Here is a 17,560-nt window from a genome sequence, read left to right on the forward strand (position 1 = left end):
GGATCTGAAACACCAGAATCAGAAACCTGGTCTGATTTCCAAGTTGGTGATAAGTCACTATGGAGTTGGCTGTCTCCTCTGAGTTCTAGGCAATGACATCCATGAGACAAGACATGATAGTTAAATGAATTATATACACTTAGTCTTAGACAGGACTAGAAGTACCTTGATGTTATTTTTTTGTGTTAGTTGTTTTACACAAGCAAAATGATACTTAATATCCCAGCAACTGACTCATTGGTGTCACTAAACGCAAATACATTAATAATCATGTATCCCCTCAATCATCACCATAGGCAATGCACACTTTATTGAAGATTTGGACCCTACCAGAACCTATCTTGGTAAGTTCAAGATTCACATTGACATCGTTTGAGACGAGAATTCGATTTTGAAAGTAGGTACACCTTTTTGTTCCTCTCAGGTCTGAGTACAATAATGTAGCATTTGGGGAAAAAAATAAAACCCAATAAAGCAGAACTAGAAGTCAAGATGGCAAAAATTTCCACTGCTACCATAAACTTCCCCTTGTTGCTCAAATAAGTTGGCACAAAAGACAACCAAACACAGCAAAATATCAGCATGCTAAAGGTGATAAATTTTGTTTCATTAAAACCATCAGGCAACTTCCTGGCCAAAAAAGCCACAGTGAAGCTGGTTATGGCCAAGAAGCCCATGTAGCCCAGTACAATGAAGAACATGAAATCAGAACCTTCATTGCACACAAGCATGATTAGGCCATGCTTAGATGTCTTGTCAACATCTGGGAACGGGGGAGATGTTCCAAGCCAGACACTACAGATGCCAACCTGAATAAGGGAGCATAAGAGAACAATAGAGTTTGCTAGTCTTTTCCCTATCCATTTCCTCATACAGTTCCTTGGATTTCTAGCCAGAAAGGCCAAAATTACAGTGATTGTTTTTGCCAAGAGGGAAGAAACTGCAACTGAGAATACAATGCCGAAACATACTTGCTGGAGAAGGCAGGTCACCTTTCTGGGCTTCCCAATGAATATCAAGGAGCAAATGAAGCAGAACAAGAGGGAGACAAGGAGAATGAAGGTGAGATCACGGTTGTTGGCCTTCACTATTGGTGTGTCCCAGTGTTTAATAAATATTCCTAGAATCAAAATTGTGAGGAGAGAAAGAAAACAGGATGTGGAAGCCAAAATGGAGCCCAACGGCTCTTTATATGAAAGGAATGTAATGACCTTTGGCATGCATTTATTGTGTTGGCCATTTGGATATTGGTCTTGTGGACATTTGTCACAACGATCCATATCTGAAATACATAGAAAAAATTATTCATGCTGACTTTTTCACTATCAAAAAGAAAATATAAGGTAGGCAATCCTAAGTAAAAGGCATATTAAAAAGGCTGAACAATTATAGTGAGCATTGCCCTCACAGAGCTGCAATACCCAGCATGCCAGTAAAACTGGCAAGATGGTCCCTTTCAGTGCACAGGATGGAGGGTTCTTACATTCTACCCATTGTCCATTAGCTGTTAAGAGTCCTTATATGTCAGATGTTGTGTTCACCTAAGCTTACACTATCTCCAATAGTAGTCATCTGAATAGGCAGGAAATGGTCGAAACTCCCACCCAAGACTTTTTGGGGCTTAGGAGATATCAGGAAAATAACTGGGAGTTCAACAGCAGATTGTCTTTATAATTCTCATAATATTTATTCTTTAAAAAGTACACATCTTTACTAGTAATGCATACAGTGACCTTTGAGTCATAATCAAATCAATGTATGTTATGTTATGATGAGTATAGATATATATCGCATCCATATAGGTACATCTCTATAATAGTGCATTTCAACAGAAATTGAAATACATTTCAATACATTTCTGTTTCTTATCCAGAAAGAAATGGAATTATGTCACCCTTGTTGGAGGCAGACCTCAGCAACAGCAGGTCTCTTTAACCAGGCTAAGAAACACTGGTAGCTTGGTGTTTAAAGTCTCCTCTTTTATTGGAGTGTTTCAAGGCCATGGCCTTGCTTAACAGCTGCATGATTTCCATCTCTTGAGCTCCATCTCAGATGGCAGCAGATAAGCTTGTAACTATCTAACTAGTTGGTAAATTAGTTATCAGCAGGTAGTACATATCCAGAGTGTTCATGTAAGGCAGCTACTGCCAGCTACTATCTTATCAACATCTGTTTATAGAACAGCATGTAAGCTGGCTGTCTTCCCAGAACATTCAAAAGGGGAGGGGAGCAGAAAGAGGGGGAAGGCTCTTTTTAAACTTGAGGCTTCTACTGTACTATATTGAGGTCCACATACATGAATATATGGTATTCCATACATTAGGATTAATACATATTAATGCATTAATATATTAATAATAGACTCTTAGAGGGAAAATCGTTAAATACACTAAATACATGGGGACAGCCCATAATACTAGGAATTGTAGCTCTGTGAGAGGAATAGAGGTTTCCTAACAACTCTCAGCACCTTTATTATTTATTATTACATTTATATCCCACCTTTCCTCCAAGGAGCTCAAGGCAGTGTATGTGGTTCTCCTCCTCCCCATTTTAACCTCACAACAACCCTGGGAGGTAGGTTAGGCTGAGAGAAAGTGATTGGCCCAAGGTCCACCAGTGAGCTTCATGGCTGAGTGGAGATTTGAACCCTGGCCTCCCAGGTCACAGTCCAACACCCTAACCATTACACGATACTGGCTTCCACACCACACCACAGTTGTATGATATAGCTTTAAATATATAGTGCAGAAAGGGCCTTCACTAGGCCGTCCGCTGGATGATAAAATGTCTTTCTCTGATCTGAGAGGTTCTTGTGGATGTACGGAAATATCTTTCCTACGAGGATCATTTAAATATTTTGAAAACACATTGGCACATATACACCAAACAATGTTTCAGCAGTAATGTGTGAATTTGAGATGTGTGCCTGTAACACACACTGGACAGAGATGTCAAGAGATCAGAAAGAACTGAAATTACTTTGGAGGCGCAATGAACTGCAAATGTTTGACATTAATTAGAAGATCTCCTGTGATGGTCAGGCTTAGGTTCTGCCCTATTCTATCATTAGCCAATTCTGCAGGTGGAATGTTCAGAAGGGTTGTGTGTAAAAGTTCCTGTCAGTTGAGCAGGAGAGATGAGAAGCTGTTAAGTGGAGGTTAGGGTGGAGATTAGAGCCGAGATGTTGTGAGGTGCTAGGAAAGGAAAAGGGTTAAATAAGAAACACTAACACTTAGGGTTCAAGGACAAGGTAAATCTGTAACAGTGTAACCATCATGCATATGTGCCAGCTATACCAGCTTGTCCTAAATAAGTCCTTAGTTTAAAAATACAAGTTTTCCCGTTTGCTTTACCATACTGTCTGGTTTGTTAATGCTGTGATTTAACAATTTTTAAAAATAATGCTGGAACCCATACAGAACTCACAGAGAAAGATATATTGGTACATACACTCTTAGCATTTATATTACTGCTCCTATTGTGGACAGTCACCTCATGGGCTGTCAATAACCTAGGAGAGGTTACAACAGGCAGGTGAGGTGGGACAGCTAGTCCCCATGAGGGAATAATTGAAATAGGGGAGTGGACCTGGTTTCTTTCATCTGAGGCATTGAAAAGGCTGTCACATCTCCCTTGATAATACCCTAAAGATGTACCTTTGGAAGTCAATAGTTTACACAAAGGACACATACCTTTCTGACTAGAGATCTGTCCTCCTGTGCACCGGACACAATCAAAGCAGCAGGATAATTTCCCATCTACAGTCTTTCTTCTGTATCCAGGATGGCAACTTTCACTGCACACAGAACTTGGGGTCTATGTGTAGAACCATCAGTTATACTCATGAAAATTACACACACACACACATAAAGACAATAAAAATACTTACTGAGCTAGGCCCAATCTGCACCATGCATTTAATGCAGAATCATCCCACTTTATTCAGTTGTGGCTTCCCCCAACAAATCCTGGGAACTGTGGTATGGAAAGATCTGTCAATTTTTGTTCTCTTACTTTCTAATTTTTCCAGTCTTAAATTCAGGTCTCTGAATTCTTACAGCAATCTGAGAATTTTTATTAAAAAGAAAGAAAGCCCTCATGAAAATTTTCCAGTATTTCAGTGTGTATTTCACCTAATAAACACATTTTTGTAGACACTTTTGGCTAATGTATGCATTTTTAAGCAATTTCACCTCATCTAATGTGTTTTATATGTTATTTTCACTTATATATTCATTTTTATACACACTTCCCCCAAATATATGCATATTTGTAACCTGTTTGGCAAATTGCATTGCAAAATTCAGAGAAGTGTGAATGTTGAAGGATGGCTATTTTTCAGTCCTCATATTGTTTTGGAAAGTGCAAATTTGGTAGATTCTGCTTGAAAGGCAAACTGAATTGAATTTCTCACCCAGCCCTAGTTAAGGGTGCTGGGAGTTGTTAGGAGACTCCTATTCCCCTTACAGAGCTAGCGTTTCCTGTGTGGTTTAACAATTAATCACTCTTCTTAGGGAACTCTGGGCCCTGTAGCTCTGTGAGGGGTATAGAGGTCTCCTAATAACTCTCACACCAAATTAGAGCTCTGGGGATTCTGTGAAGGAAACCACAATTGTTCAAAGTAGTATGATGCTGCTTTAAAGGTGTAAGGCAGATGGATCCTAAAGGTCAATCTAGTCAGTCATACTGTTTAATCAGAGGACATCCTGTAATCACACAGCAGAGGCTTGAAGGCAACACTAATTTGTGCCCTTGCAACTGGTTTACATATGTTCAGAGTATTTTGAAATCTTTGTCACTTGCTATTAGCCATTTGTAGACTTAGCTTCCATCAATGTTAATGATATTAATTTGTTCAGTTAGGTTTGTAAGTCCTTGCCTCCACTCCGTAAGCCATATTCTTATATAGCCCTCATCACATCTTGCAGTAGCAAATGTCATAACATTTTGCAAGTGAAGGGGCAAAATAAGACAAGGACACATCAGCTTGGGTTGAACAAGGGCCACTTTATTAAACTATACAAAAACACCTTTTAAAGTGACCTGCAGAGGGAAACCTAGGTGCGGAACTATCTATAAGGAAGCATCTTGCCATACAGCTGACGGGCGACCAGCCCCTGCTGGGGACAAGGGCAAGCCCCATCTGCTTACCCCTTCTGCCAGCCACACCCAGTAGGTGAGTACGGGGGCCTTCTCAGGTCACCACCCCCCGGGGCCGCACAACCCTCGGGTGGATGAGTTAAGTTGGCCATATCCTGCCCTCAAGCCGAAAAGGTCTGACAGACAGGCCTCTGGAACCGCCAATCACCTCCAAAGGTGCCTAAGGGGCCCACCGAGCTGTCCTTACCTATTACCCTTTCTGCACCTTCCCATACCAGTGCCCCAATTATAAACTGCCCTCCTAGGGCAATTAAACTTCGACCATAACAAAATAGCCAAATTAGCCAAATTCACCTATTAATCAGAATGCCCCCTAACCCAATTCCATCCCACTCTCACAGTGTGGAGTAGGCAAAAAACCTGCCCGCCAAACAAGGGTAGGCAGGGTAAAAATTCGTACTTGGTCCCGAAGCGACCATTGAACACACTATAAGAGAGGGAGGGTGGGGTGGGCATCGCTCACTGAAAGAGGAGGTAGGAGGGGTGGCCTGGCCTTAAATAGGCCCATGGCCCCTACCCTCCCTGCCGCACGTCATGCACGCATAACACTGTGATGTGCGACATTGCTCTTAATGAAGATGGCCACGGCAGCATCGCTCCCTCCTTGCAACTGTGTCCCGCTTATCCATGCTGCGCAGGTAAGTGGGGCTTCATATGTGTGGTGTCATTATACCTCTGACCATGTTATTTCCAATCCTGCTCAAAATAACCCTTCTAGAGAATTTGCCTTTATTTCTCACTCAGAAATGTTGTTTGCATTGATCTGTACAGTACAGCCCAAAGAACAATTTTCCTTCGACAGTCTCCAAGAGTTCAAATCCAGTGTCAGGTGTTTGGAGTCAGATTTTTTTTGTCCTGTTATGCTTCAAATTTTACTTATGCTAAATGTTACGTACCATTTTGTTGCCTTCATTTTATGAAGCACACACACAGAGCAAAGAAATTTTTGCTTTGGAAACACGTTCCTCAGACACCCTTCTTTTACTTCAGGACCATGAGATGTTAAGATCAAGGGTCTCCTCTCTCTATTGAATTAATATAATCTACTCATTCAATACATGGATGCCTTTTTAATTTTACATGACTTTTTCAGACTAGAAGTCATGACATTTCCTTTGCAATATACTGTATATACTCTTAGTAATAGGTGTGAAATGGGCATAAATCTTGAGCTTAGAACTGAACTCTCTCTCTCTCTCTCTCTCTCTCTCTCTCTCTCTCTCTCTCTCTCATCTTTCATCTCTGTAGTAAAAAGTGAGAGACAAAAATAAAAGAAATAAATGGATGAATTGCATCAAAATAAATTAATTTATTATTTTAGGAACTTTTCTTTACATTAACATTATACACTGAAACCTAAGTCAGTTTGCTGAATATTAGAAGTATTTATTAAAATGGAATAGAGAAGTCATGTTCCTGACCTGGTTATATCTGCTATTCCACACTATAGCTTTATTATTGATAATGATGTTGTAATCCATTGCAACATGAGGTTCAATACTTCCAACATAGGTAGTGACTGGGGTATTATTTGGCAATATAGCCCAGTTTAAAATATCATATCCAGAACGCAAATCACCATTCTCATCAAATGATATCTCTTCACCAGCACTGTTATTAAACCGGATAGTCTTCAAGAAGGAATGTAACTAAATTTGAAAGAAAATGTGGAGGTGCATTAAAACAAAACAAAAAATTCATACACAAGGTCATCACAGCCCTGATATTAGTTTATATACAGTAATGTAGTGGCAAATTCAGAAGTGCAAGGTCCTTTCATAATAGTCACAGCCACATCCCCTTCTAAGATTATGCAACCTTCTAATATTATAGAATAGGCTGGCCAAGTTTGAATACTGATTTTTGCTTCTCTTTCACTGTCACTGTTTGACTATCCTTTCTCACTGTCAGAGATATTGCTTGAATGTCTACAAATTTATCTTCTGCTGCTACCAAACTGGATGATCATTAGATGGAATGCTATCATCAGAATTCATTGTTTCTTCTTCTGCAGTTACAAAATTCTCACTCTCCCCAACTTGGCTTTTTGAAGTATGAACTAATAGGAACTCCTTTCACTCTGATTAACTCCAATCAGCAGGAAACAACAAAGAAACAAGTTAGATGACTCTTCTTAGTGGCTAACACACTCCTCTTTCATGCTGGAGATATAGGAACCCTATTGGGACCTGGCTCCCATAACAGTAAGGGGTCTGAGACCCCCCGAGACCCTGGATGACTACATCCCTATTTATATATCCACCTGTCGACTCATCCCATGAGTGTAACACCTTACATCACTTTGGAGACATCAAAGGAAACAGTAGGTGCCTCCAGACTGTTGTTATTTTGTGGGAGAGATGCAAGTGCATCCTGGAACTTCAGGTTTACGCAATTCAAGTGGATTAAAAGGCACTGTTGCCCTAGCACAACAAATCAATTGTTAAAAAAAAAAAGGAATCTGACTTTTTGTGGTTTAACACAAGATGTATAAACACCATGCAAGTAAATAAGGATGAGATCAGGGCAAACAAATAGGGAAAGAATGCTCAACAAAGACTGGATATAATCCAACCAGTGCATAAACTTTGTGCAAGCAAATCAGGATTAAAGTGATGCTCAATAAATAGGTCCTTTGGTGGGACCCACATTGTGCTGGACACAGAGGCTGCTTTCGCACATGGGGATGATTGCCTTAGTTTAACAGATTAAAAGGTAGCCCTTCTGTCCTGATTTCTAAAATCTATTTCACACTGCAGCACCCGTAGCATTAAGGAACAGCAGTTCTTTCAGCTGACATACCGGCATTTCACTCAACGGTCTTTCACACAGCTGCAGTGAACGTCTTGTTTTCATCCCTCACCCATTATACACATGTGCATTGTCCCCCACTTTGCAGGAAGTCTAAGATCTCATCCCATTGCCATGCAAGCCCTCTCCCTTTAAGATCTGACTTTTAAAATTATTTTAGTTGTATTGACACAGGGGTGTGTGTAGGAAATGCTGCTGCTATCTACTCTGATGCCGGAATACCAGTAAAATTTTCATCAGGGAAAAAAACAAAAACACCGCATGACTAAAGGGTGGGAATGCACTGCATGCTGGAATGTCTGTCACATAAGCTGCTGCAGCTAGCAAAAAACTCTAGCAATATTCTGGGTTTCCAGCCTTGCTAACTGATTATTTCTGGTATCATTTATCATGGAAATTTCATCTAAACTTGCACTGCATTCCACTAGAATTCCACAGCTAGATTGTGCATCATGTGAAAAGTTAAATATAATGCACAAATTACCAGGTAAGAAATCGTCAGAATAAAGGAATAAAGCGCAGTGTGAAAACAGCTAGAATTACATAAGGTTATTTCTGCTAACACAAGGGGGCTTTCTTTCCAGGCAGCACACCCTCATCTACCTTTAAAATGCTCTCAAAGACTAGGAACCCTCCAGACTGGCACTCCATGAAGTCTTAGGGGCTGTTACTGAACATGTGCATAGAGAAACAATTTCAGTTTACACAAGCAGTGGGTAAAAGAGGATCTCATCCAATCAATTTTTTTTAAAAAAATGAATAGGGATGTGTGATGGCCCTCTTACCCAAAGGAGAATTTGACTAGTCTAATCAAATTCTTCCTGCTTTTGTTATTACTGTTATTTTTAAAGTTTGATCATGTAAAAAAGATCACTATTATTTTAGGAGTTTGTTCTTATAACAGTGTTCTAGTCGTGACACTTACCTGCCATACTTGAATATCAAAATGCTGCATTCTAGCATTTCTATTATTTGCTGATTGGAGAGAGTAGATTTCATGTAAAGTGTGAGCGATAGCATAAACAGCATTGAACATACTGTAGCTAAGGCTGGACGTGTTCATAGCAAACAGATCAGTGCTGACATTCTTCAGCTTCTCAGTCCCCTTACACCTATGCCAGGATGTATCCAATATGTATGATGGCCATGAGCACTTGAATACCTGGGACCAGAAGTGATCCAGATAAAAATCATTTTGATATTGGTCAGGACTAACTCTGCTAAGAAAGTCCTGGAAGCCTGGAATCTCACGCTTATGCACTACAAAGGAGAGAGCCCCATTGAATGTTGTTAAGTTCCAGGGTTTTCTGGCATAATGAGAGGTGAAGTCCCACACTGTGGTTGTGATCCAAACCTTTCCACAAATCTGTTTTTCTGTCACAACCACATTGATCAAGAATAGCTTGTCAGTCTCTCCGTGAACAACCATTATGTTGGATGACAGTTTGGAAAACCATGTGGCTAATCTATTGACAGATTCTGGATCAAGATAACTGTAGACCGGCAAAAGAGTGATGGACTCAATACAGGAATTGGCTTTGCTCATTTCTTGGGAAATAATTTGGAGGAAATTTCTGCCACTTTCATCATCTGCAGCGATTAAGCCAACCCACTTCCAGCCAAAATGTGCCAGTAAATGGCTCACACCAATGAACTGGGACAATTCACTTGGGACAGTGCGGTAGAAAAAAGGAAACTGGGACTTGTCACTCAAAGCAGAGTCAAAGGAGCCATAGCTGATCTAGGAAGAAGAACAGGTTGATTTCTCCCATTTCTGAAGTCTATTCATTTGTAGAATTCCACATCCACCAGCTACACTTAAGCAGTACCCACTTAACACACACACACATTTGTTCATGCCAATGAACTGTGATGATTCACCTGAAACTTGAAGGCAGAAAGAAGGGAACTGGAATTTATCAATCAAGTCAGTCCAAAGAGCCACAGCTGATCAAGGAAGATATTGGTTTCCCATATTTAGTCATATGTATAATCCCAAGGACGAAGGCTACACTTATGCAGTTCACATTAAAATGTTTGCCATCTTCCAGCACACTCTTAGCCATGTCTACTCAGAAGTAAATCCTATTGAATTCATTAAGGATTATTCACAGGTAAGTGGGGTTGGCACTGCAGTGTTAGATATTGTCACATCACTAAATCTTAAAGGTATTCATGAAAGGAACAGTTTCAAAACAGAAAAAAGCCTTCCTGCATTGTTTCAGCCCATCATTCCACACTCTGTCCCAATCCCAGATAAAGTTGTTTTGACCCATCAAAGCATGAGATCCAAAACTCAACCTGCGTAGCAAAAGGGAGAGATTCTCCTCACTGTTTCCCTTCAAACATTTTTCAATATTGTCAGTATTGTCAATATTGGTGACATCTCTCATTGATGCATGCCAATGCACCTCAAGACCCTTTCATTCTTCTAAGGTCCTCTTCCTCCCTCAGGGTCTTGGGGCTGTTCTTCTACACGAGTTTCTACTTTCAGAGATCATGCAGTGTTGTGTCAAAACACTGCCCTCTAATTTCTTGAACATTTTCTTCCTCTGCAAAAGAGGCTACTGCTTTTCTGCCTCTTTCTCAGGGCACTTCAATTTGTCTGTGTTTAAAACTTTAAAAAAAGAATTTCTTTATAACTGGTGTGAGGCTGATCGTAGCATATGGTTGTGAGGTGGCAGTGGGTGGGGTGCATTTTTCTTTTTGTTAAAGAAATAATAGGCTGCCCAGCTGCCTGTGCTTTCTACTCTGAAAAAGGCCCCACTGGGGGGATCTTTCTTGTTACTTCTTCCCTGGCCTTTAATTGGAGCCTGGAAGCCAGGAAGGCATGCTACCAACTACCTGGGGCTCGTGCTGTTGTAAATTTTATTTTTCAGCAGGATCATGGGAACTAAGGTGCCTTATACTGAGTCAGACCATTGCTCCAGTTAGCTAAATATTGTCTACACTGATTGGCAGTGGGTCTCCAGGGTTTCAGGTAGGAGTCCCTCCCAGCCCTACCTAGAGATGCTGGGATTTGAACTTGGGACCTTCTGCATGCAAGGCAAATGCTATAGCACTGAGCTATGGCTCTTCTTTAAGTCCTTAAAAAAACATTTTCTCACTGATTCCTTTAAAAAGACTACACACACATACTGAGCAGCTGTCAGGCATACAATAGGCAGCCTCCCCACTTTCCCAAATGTACAGGAAAACCAATCTGAGGATGCCATAGGGTTTTCAGGAAAAGCAGATAGCCAGGAAGATTGTAGAGTACAGACTGCTGAGAGATGATTTACAGAATGAAGGAAATTACACACTCACAAACATTTCTTGGCCACTTTGAAAGTGAGTTAGGTAAGCACACACACACAAAAAACCTTGCATCTCATTGCAGAGACTTTCACAGATATTTTCTCTTCCTTTTGATAATTGTCATACGCAATTTATTTTCTTAAAATGTGGTTTAAAAAGTTAAAACTTTTCTGTACAGTACTAGTATGAACATTCAAATGTAACCTCCACGGTTTTAACCTTAACGTTAATCCATCTCACACATATCAGTTCTGAAACTCTAGATACTAAGAGCCAATGCCAACATTATTACAACTGTTATAAGGAAAGGCTATCCTCATATGAGCAGTATAATGTCTAGGGAGGATGCATCCATAAGATCACATCTCCTCAACCTTGATCAGATCACATCTTCCTTTTTCATCTTCCTAAACTGGCTGTGGAAATCTCTGCATTACTTTAAATTGGCTCTAAATCAAGAGTTTTCAAAATCTCATGTCATTATAGTGCTGTCCATAGCTTTGATTCAACCCTACCTGAGGAATCTTATATATCCCAAGGAGATTTGCTATACTGATGGATAAGTCAGATCTCAGCCCACCAATTATTGACATAAGCCATCTCCTCTCACAGCTGTAGTTAGGAATCACAATTTTCTTCCCAGAGTTTAAGTTTATAGCTTTCAGATAAATTGTCCGTACAGTCAGAAAATCTTGAGAGAGATGCATTCCAAGTGTGAGGTTCGGTAAGAGTGTGGGATCCTTATTGATCTCTTGGACTGTAAACAAGAAAGCCAGGAGGTACTGAAATGATTTTGGATATAGTCTGAAAGGGAAAATCATTGGCAATATAATGGCAGTAATTTCCCAGGAGAACATTCATAATATATCAGAGAGACATAGTCTGATAAAGCTAGATTCACACATGTACACACCCACTGACCCACCCACACATCTATATCTATATCTATATCTACTGTATATCTACAGTATATCTATACCTATAGAGATATCAGTTGTTGCTCTACATCAGGTATGTGGCCCACCAGATGTTCTTGGATTATAATTCTCATCATCCCTGACTATAAACTATGCTAGCTCTGGCTAATGGGAGCTAAAATAAACCATCTGAAGAAGCACAGCTTCCCCATTCTGCTTTACATGATGATGATGATGATGATGATGATTAGCTGGTGGACATTGGATTAGCTGGTGGACATGCAATCTGACTCTGGAAAGCATTCTATTTGTACTGATCGGAGGAAGTAGTAAACTTCTGTCTACAGTGATCCATTCACACACAAAAAAATCATCCATTCAAAATTAGGCCTTCAAGTGATGAACATGGACTGTATGTCTAAACCAAACCTCAGTTTAATAACTTTGTTTTTAAAAGGAGTAAAAATAGTAATCAAACCAGCCATAAATTGCCAGTAGAATGCAGGTTAGATTGAAATAGCATGCCAGTGCTAATAATGGGAAAATCTAACACAGACTTGAGTAAGCCATTTAAATCACTTGGCTTAAACATACTTAAACAATACTTTGGATTGTAACAGCTGAAGAGAAATATCCAATAGCACCCATCAATTCATTCACAAATTAACTTATTCAGAGTGAATCAGGAAATCATTGGAGGGGGGAATAACTGAGACTTTGAGCATCATTTCAAACAAAGCCTGGTTTTTTGAAAGAAACTGTGGTTTGCCCCCACATCCACCCACCCACACAACCCTGTGTTATAATCACTTTGGAGCATTGATGTATACATCATCTTTTGCTTGATTAGCATTGATTGCAAGTGGATAATTGTGCATTTGAATGGGAAACACTATATTTCATTGAATCACACAGTAGCCATGTGATTTGCCTAAGACAGCATCCTTCCCATGTTTCGCTTAGAGCCAAACTCTACATTTCTTTCTAGTGTATACCTTGGCCACTTTCATTTTAAAGAAATAACAGTTACAAGGCCTCTATCTTGAATCGCTCTAGATCTACATCAGGGTCCCATACCAGTTTCCTGCTGAAAATCATCACTCACTGGCTTCTATATGCCCCTGAAGGTGCTCATTATTGTAATAAGCTACTTTGAGGGCAAAAGAACAGTCAGGGTACAAGCATTGAAAGCTTAATAATGTAACATTATTTTTATTCACTTATTTATTTAAGAGCATTTATAAACCACTTGATTTTTTAAAAAATCTCTAATTGGTGTACGACACAGAAACAATAAACAATATCATTGAAACAATATTATTATTATTATTAGCATTAGCATTATTATTAGCATTAGCATTAGCATTTATTGCCTGCCCTTCACCCAGAAGTCCCAGGGCGGCTTATAACAACCTTAAAATACAGTGTTAAAAACAATTTAACACAACCAGAATCACAAAACAGAGTCCTAAAATATATATGTCTCAGGTGTCAATGGCCAGGGTAGAGAGGAACATCTTCAGCATGTGCCTAAGGCTTTACAGTGTGGTTTCCAGATGCACCTTGGTGGGAAAGGAGTTCCACTACTTAAGGACTGCCACAGAGAATACCACACAAAACCAGTAACACAGTAGCATAAAGGCATTTAAAAGCAAATAAAAACAGAAACTAGGTGACTTCAAACATGTAAAAACAGGGACTGATATTTTGGCCTCAACAAAAAAGAGATCTCTGTAGAATATGTCACTCTGAAGCAACTGATGGCTACTGATTTGCATACAGCATTCCGTAGTACAGGGGCAGTAGAAGAAAATGTGGTTCAACCCTTAACATGTTTCATTGCAGGGTGGTGATTTGAACCTTGGTGTCTCTCTGGTACAACTCTCTTATTCATTACACCATACTGGCTTCAAACTACTAAGCTAATTACACTGAATTATGCTAGTAAATGTGCTTACAAAGCATTGGGCAAGTAGGGAGAAGGGTGCTGTTCAAAAGTATCATCTTTGCTAATCTCTGCAAGGAAATTAGACAAGATGCCACCAATGATAATATCTCCATCTTCATAGTACACGTTGTCCATGCGGCTTTCTAAAGGACATGTCTGCCATGCTACTTTGAAAGCAGGCTGAGATATCATCAGCAACAACAGCACCATCCAGGAGAACATTCTGGGCTACGAGAGAGAAAAAAGTTGCTTTCCACAGTTCCAAAAGTATGCAGAATTGTGAGGAAAATGAATGAAATCTGTCCAAACAAGAGATAGGGGGGAATAGTATGGAATGCTTGTGGGCAGAAAGGGTGGGGGAAGACTTAGAAGCGAACACAAAAATAGGTTTCTAGAGAAAAGTTCAATTCCCTAAACAGAATTACAGATATTTCAAATGAATAAATTCTTACAAATATTTCTGGTGTGACTGTGTTTTAAATATGATTTGAATGATGTTGGATATCCAACACAGGAGACAAATGCGGCAGCAGAATAGAAAAGAGGGGAGATTATTAAAAGACAGCCAAAAGATGTGTTGGATTAAGAAAAGTGAAAGTCTGAAAGAGGAAAGTATATGTATTTAGTCGGAGAGAGAATCAAATTGACATGGAAAGGGAGAGAGAGATGGATTGATATGCATAATTTTTCAGTCTCAGTTGAAATGAATTCCTACATTTATTTCCCCCTCCCCAAATGCACATACAACACAGTCTATCTGATGGGAAATCAGCAGAATACATATTTATGTAAATGTCTACTACTGAGTTTTTGTACTATACTATAAAAAGAAACATTTTATAGCAGAATAACAGGACTCTGGACCAATTTAGGAAGCAATTGCTTTCTATAAAAATAAGGCATATGTTTATTGGTATCCCTCAGGTAAGTGAAAACACTCTGTCTTGAGAAATCCCTTGAAGTCTCTCACCTCCTCAAGATTATAGTCATTCCAGTAATTATCAATCAAGCAGTGAGTGATAGTAGGAATTGTATAATTGCCTAAGAAGTTTTATTTCAGCATTCCCCTACAAAAAATGAAAGTTGTATATTAGGAAAAGAAATATCAGAAAGTAAGGCTGCAGTCCTGTACGTGCTTACCTGAGAGTGAGTCCAATTGAACTCAGTGAGTCTTACTTCTGAGCAGACATGCAAGGGATGACACAGTAGAAACCTCTTGGGAAAGCACTGATGTATGTGTGGTGCTAGGGATGGGTGAATATGTCAATTTAGGTTTCTTGCAATTTCTCATTCTGCAGTCTAAAGTTCAGTTCTCCACATTTCCACATCAGTTTGCACATTTTTTTTAAAAAAAAGTCCATATGAAAATTCATCAGCATTATAGTATTTTTCCTGAAATACATTTTATGCAGTTTTGACTAATACACACATTTTTGCAAAATACAAATACAAAATACTAATACAAAGCACTTTTGCCTAATATAATGCATTTGGTATGCTATTTTCATTAATATATGTCCACTTTGTTCTAGTACAGGATTCCCAAACTATGGTCCACAGACCACATACTGTGTCTGAGAAGAACAGCAGGAGCAGTGGCTGTGAGTGGCAGGTGCAGTGCATTGAATACTGATATTGTTTTTAATCATATTTGTATTGCTTATATGTTATCTTGTATTGTATACTGTATTCAACTGAATTCAAATTGTAATACAAGAAAATACAACACAAGAAACAAACAAGGAAATAAAATCATATTGCATCTATCACAGTGTATTACAATTACTACAACAGACAGAAAAATAATTAAGTGGTCCACCATGACTCTCAGCAATTTTCAGTGGATACATTGGTGGAAAACTCTGAGAACCACTGCTCTAGCATATGCATTTTTGTACACATTACGTGGCTGGAGAACTGCATTGCAAAATTCAGAGAAGTAGAAATGATTTGAATGGATGGCTATGTTTCTGTTCATGTATTATTTTGAAAAGTGTGTATTTGCTAAGTTTGCCTTTAAATGTGAACTGAATCACATTTCTTGTCCAACCTTCTGTGGTGGTGAGGAAGGGTAAGTTACACAAACAAACAAAACCTAGCATATTAGGGGGGAAAGCAAAATATTTCGCTAAGAGGCATAAAAGCTATGTAAGCAGGAGACAGCTCTGCAGTGTATCAGTCTCAAAAAGCATGGAGGGGGGAACAAATAGCTTTAGCTTCCGCTTAAAAGCTTGAAAGCATTACAACTAGAAGGAAGAGTGTGTAGATTGTATGGAGAGGATTTTGCGACTGGGAGGGGGGACACAACAGAGAAGGCTATATCTTTGGATGCCAACTGGCTGATCTCTAAAGATAGGTGCACCCAGAACTCCATGATCCAAAGCTGTTTACTTAAAATAGCTTATTTAAAACCGAGGTGAGAAAGTAGATATGTTACTGGTGATTAGAGAAGAGCTCAAATTTCGCAAAATTCAAAATTGACCCTGGATGTCCTACTTATTCATTTTTTTGCTGTTGTTGCAGATCGGGTTTTTTTCTAGTGGTTTTCTGTGGGTGAAGCAGATTTTTTTTAAAAAAATTGCCTCAAAAATATCAATATTAAAATTGATATTTTCCTCAATTGTTTTGAGGATATTTAAAAAAATCTATGGAAAAATATTTTTTAAAATAGCAATATTAATATTGCTATTTTTACGGATAAAAACCCAAATCGGTATTTATCATGAATAGCAAACGTTGATCCCTGATGAAGCAGTACCAGAAAGAAGTTCACAGAGCAAAAATCAAACTGGCACCAAAATGTGGAGTCCATCACTAATCTCAGGCAACGCCTCCCTGTGCACAATTCTTTTTCTCCAAGGGTCATTTTTAAATGTTTTCCAGACCATGGGCAGAGTGCTTTTGCTTTAAGAGAGGGATGTTTTCTTCTTTGTTGAGAAAGGAGGCTGTGGAACTGATTTGTATATATCTCTGTCTGTGTGTTGTGCTTTGTAAAAGATTGTAAAAGATTATGGAAGCCTGTTTAGTGGCAGATGCTTGGTGACAGATTCCAAAAGGGGAGAAAGAGAAAATCACTTTTAGTATTTAAAAACAGAACCAAGACCTCTGTTAGGTAATTTCATTTTTATTGTTCTGGGGAAAAAAAAGAGAGACTGTGTTCACTAGAAGAGAAAGGACAATTAACTGTCATTTGGGAGAAATGAGTCAGTCTGGAAAGTCAATGAATGTGGCAAAAGCTAGCAAAAGCTGCTTTGAAGGTGGATAGCCCAGACCTGAATATTAAGCTATTTTGCCCTGGTGTGGTATCTTCACTTTGATTATGAAGATCAGAAGTTGAGCCAGAGGCTGTGTTATGCTTTGTTAATAGTTCTTTCTGTCTCCAGAGTTGCTGTCAATTTCACCTCTAAGCTGCTTATACTAAGCT

General features: G+C 39.2%; 1 protein-coding gene across 1 annotated transcript; it reads right to left on the reverse strand.

Annotated features, from left to right (window-relative positions):
• Positions 1 to 350: 350 nt before the first annotated feature.
• LOC133367955 (vomeronasal type-2 receptor 26-like) lies at positions 351 to 14,271 on the reverse strand. The gene is made up of 6 exons (XM_061592041.1): positions 14,147 to 14,271; positions 11,787 to 12,075; positions 8,900 to 9,715; positions 6,585 to 6,812; positions 3,696 to 3,819; positions 351 to 1,282 (listed from the first exon to the last, which is right to left on the reverse strand). The coding sequence occupies exons 1-6, from the start codon at positions 14,269 to 14,271 to the stop codon at positions 351 to 353; spliced, it is 2,514 nt and encodes an 837-aa protein (XP_061448025.1).
• Positions 14,272 to 17,560: the final 3,289 nt, after the last annotated feature.

This window comes from Rhineura floridana, chromosome 11 (genome assembly GCF_030035675.1).
Source record: "Rhineura floridana isolate rRhiFlo1 chromosome 11, rRhiFlo1.hap2, whole genome shotgun sequence".
NCBI classification, from domain to species: domain Eukaryota; kingdom Metazoa; phylum Chordata; class Lepidosauria; order Squamata; family Rhineuridae; genus Rhineura; species Rhineura floridana.

Coding starts and splice junctions, on each gene's coding strand:
- LOC133367955 (XM_061592041.1), bottom strand. CDS start 14,271: ATGGACAACGTGTACTATGAAGATGGAGATATTATCATTGGTGGCATC. Junction 9,716..11,786: donor GGATATATAAGATTCCTCAG/GTAGGGTTGAAT, acceptor TCTTCTTCCTAG/ATCAGCTATGGCTCCTTTGA. Junction 6,813..8,899: donor TTGATATTCAAGTATGGCAG/GTAAGTGTCACG, acceptor TTTCAAATTTAG/TTACATTCCTTCTTGAAGAC.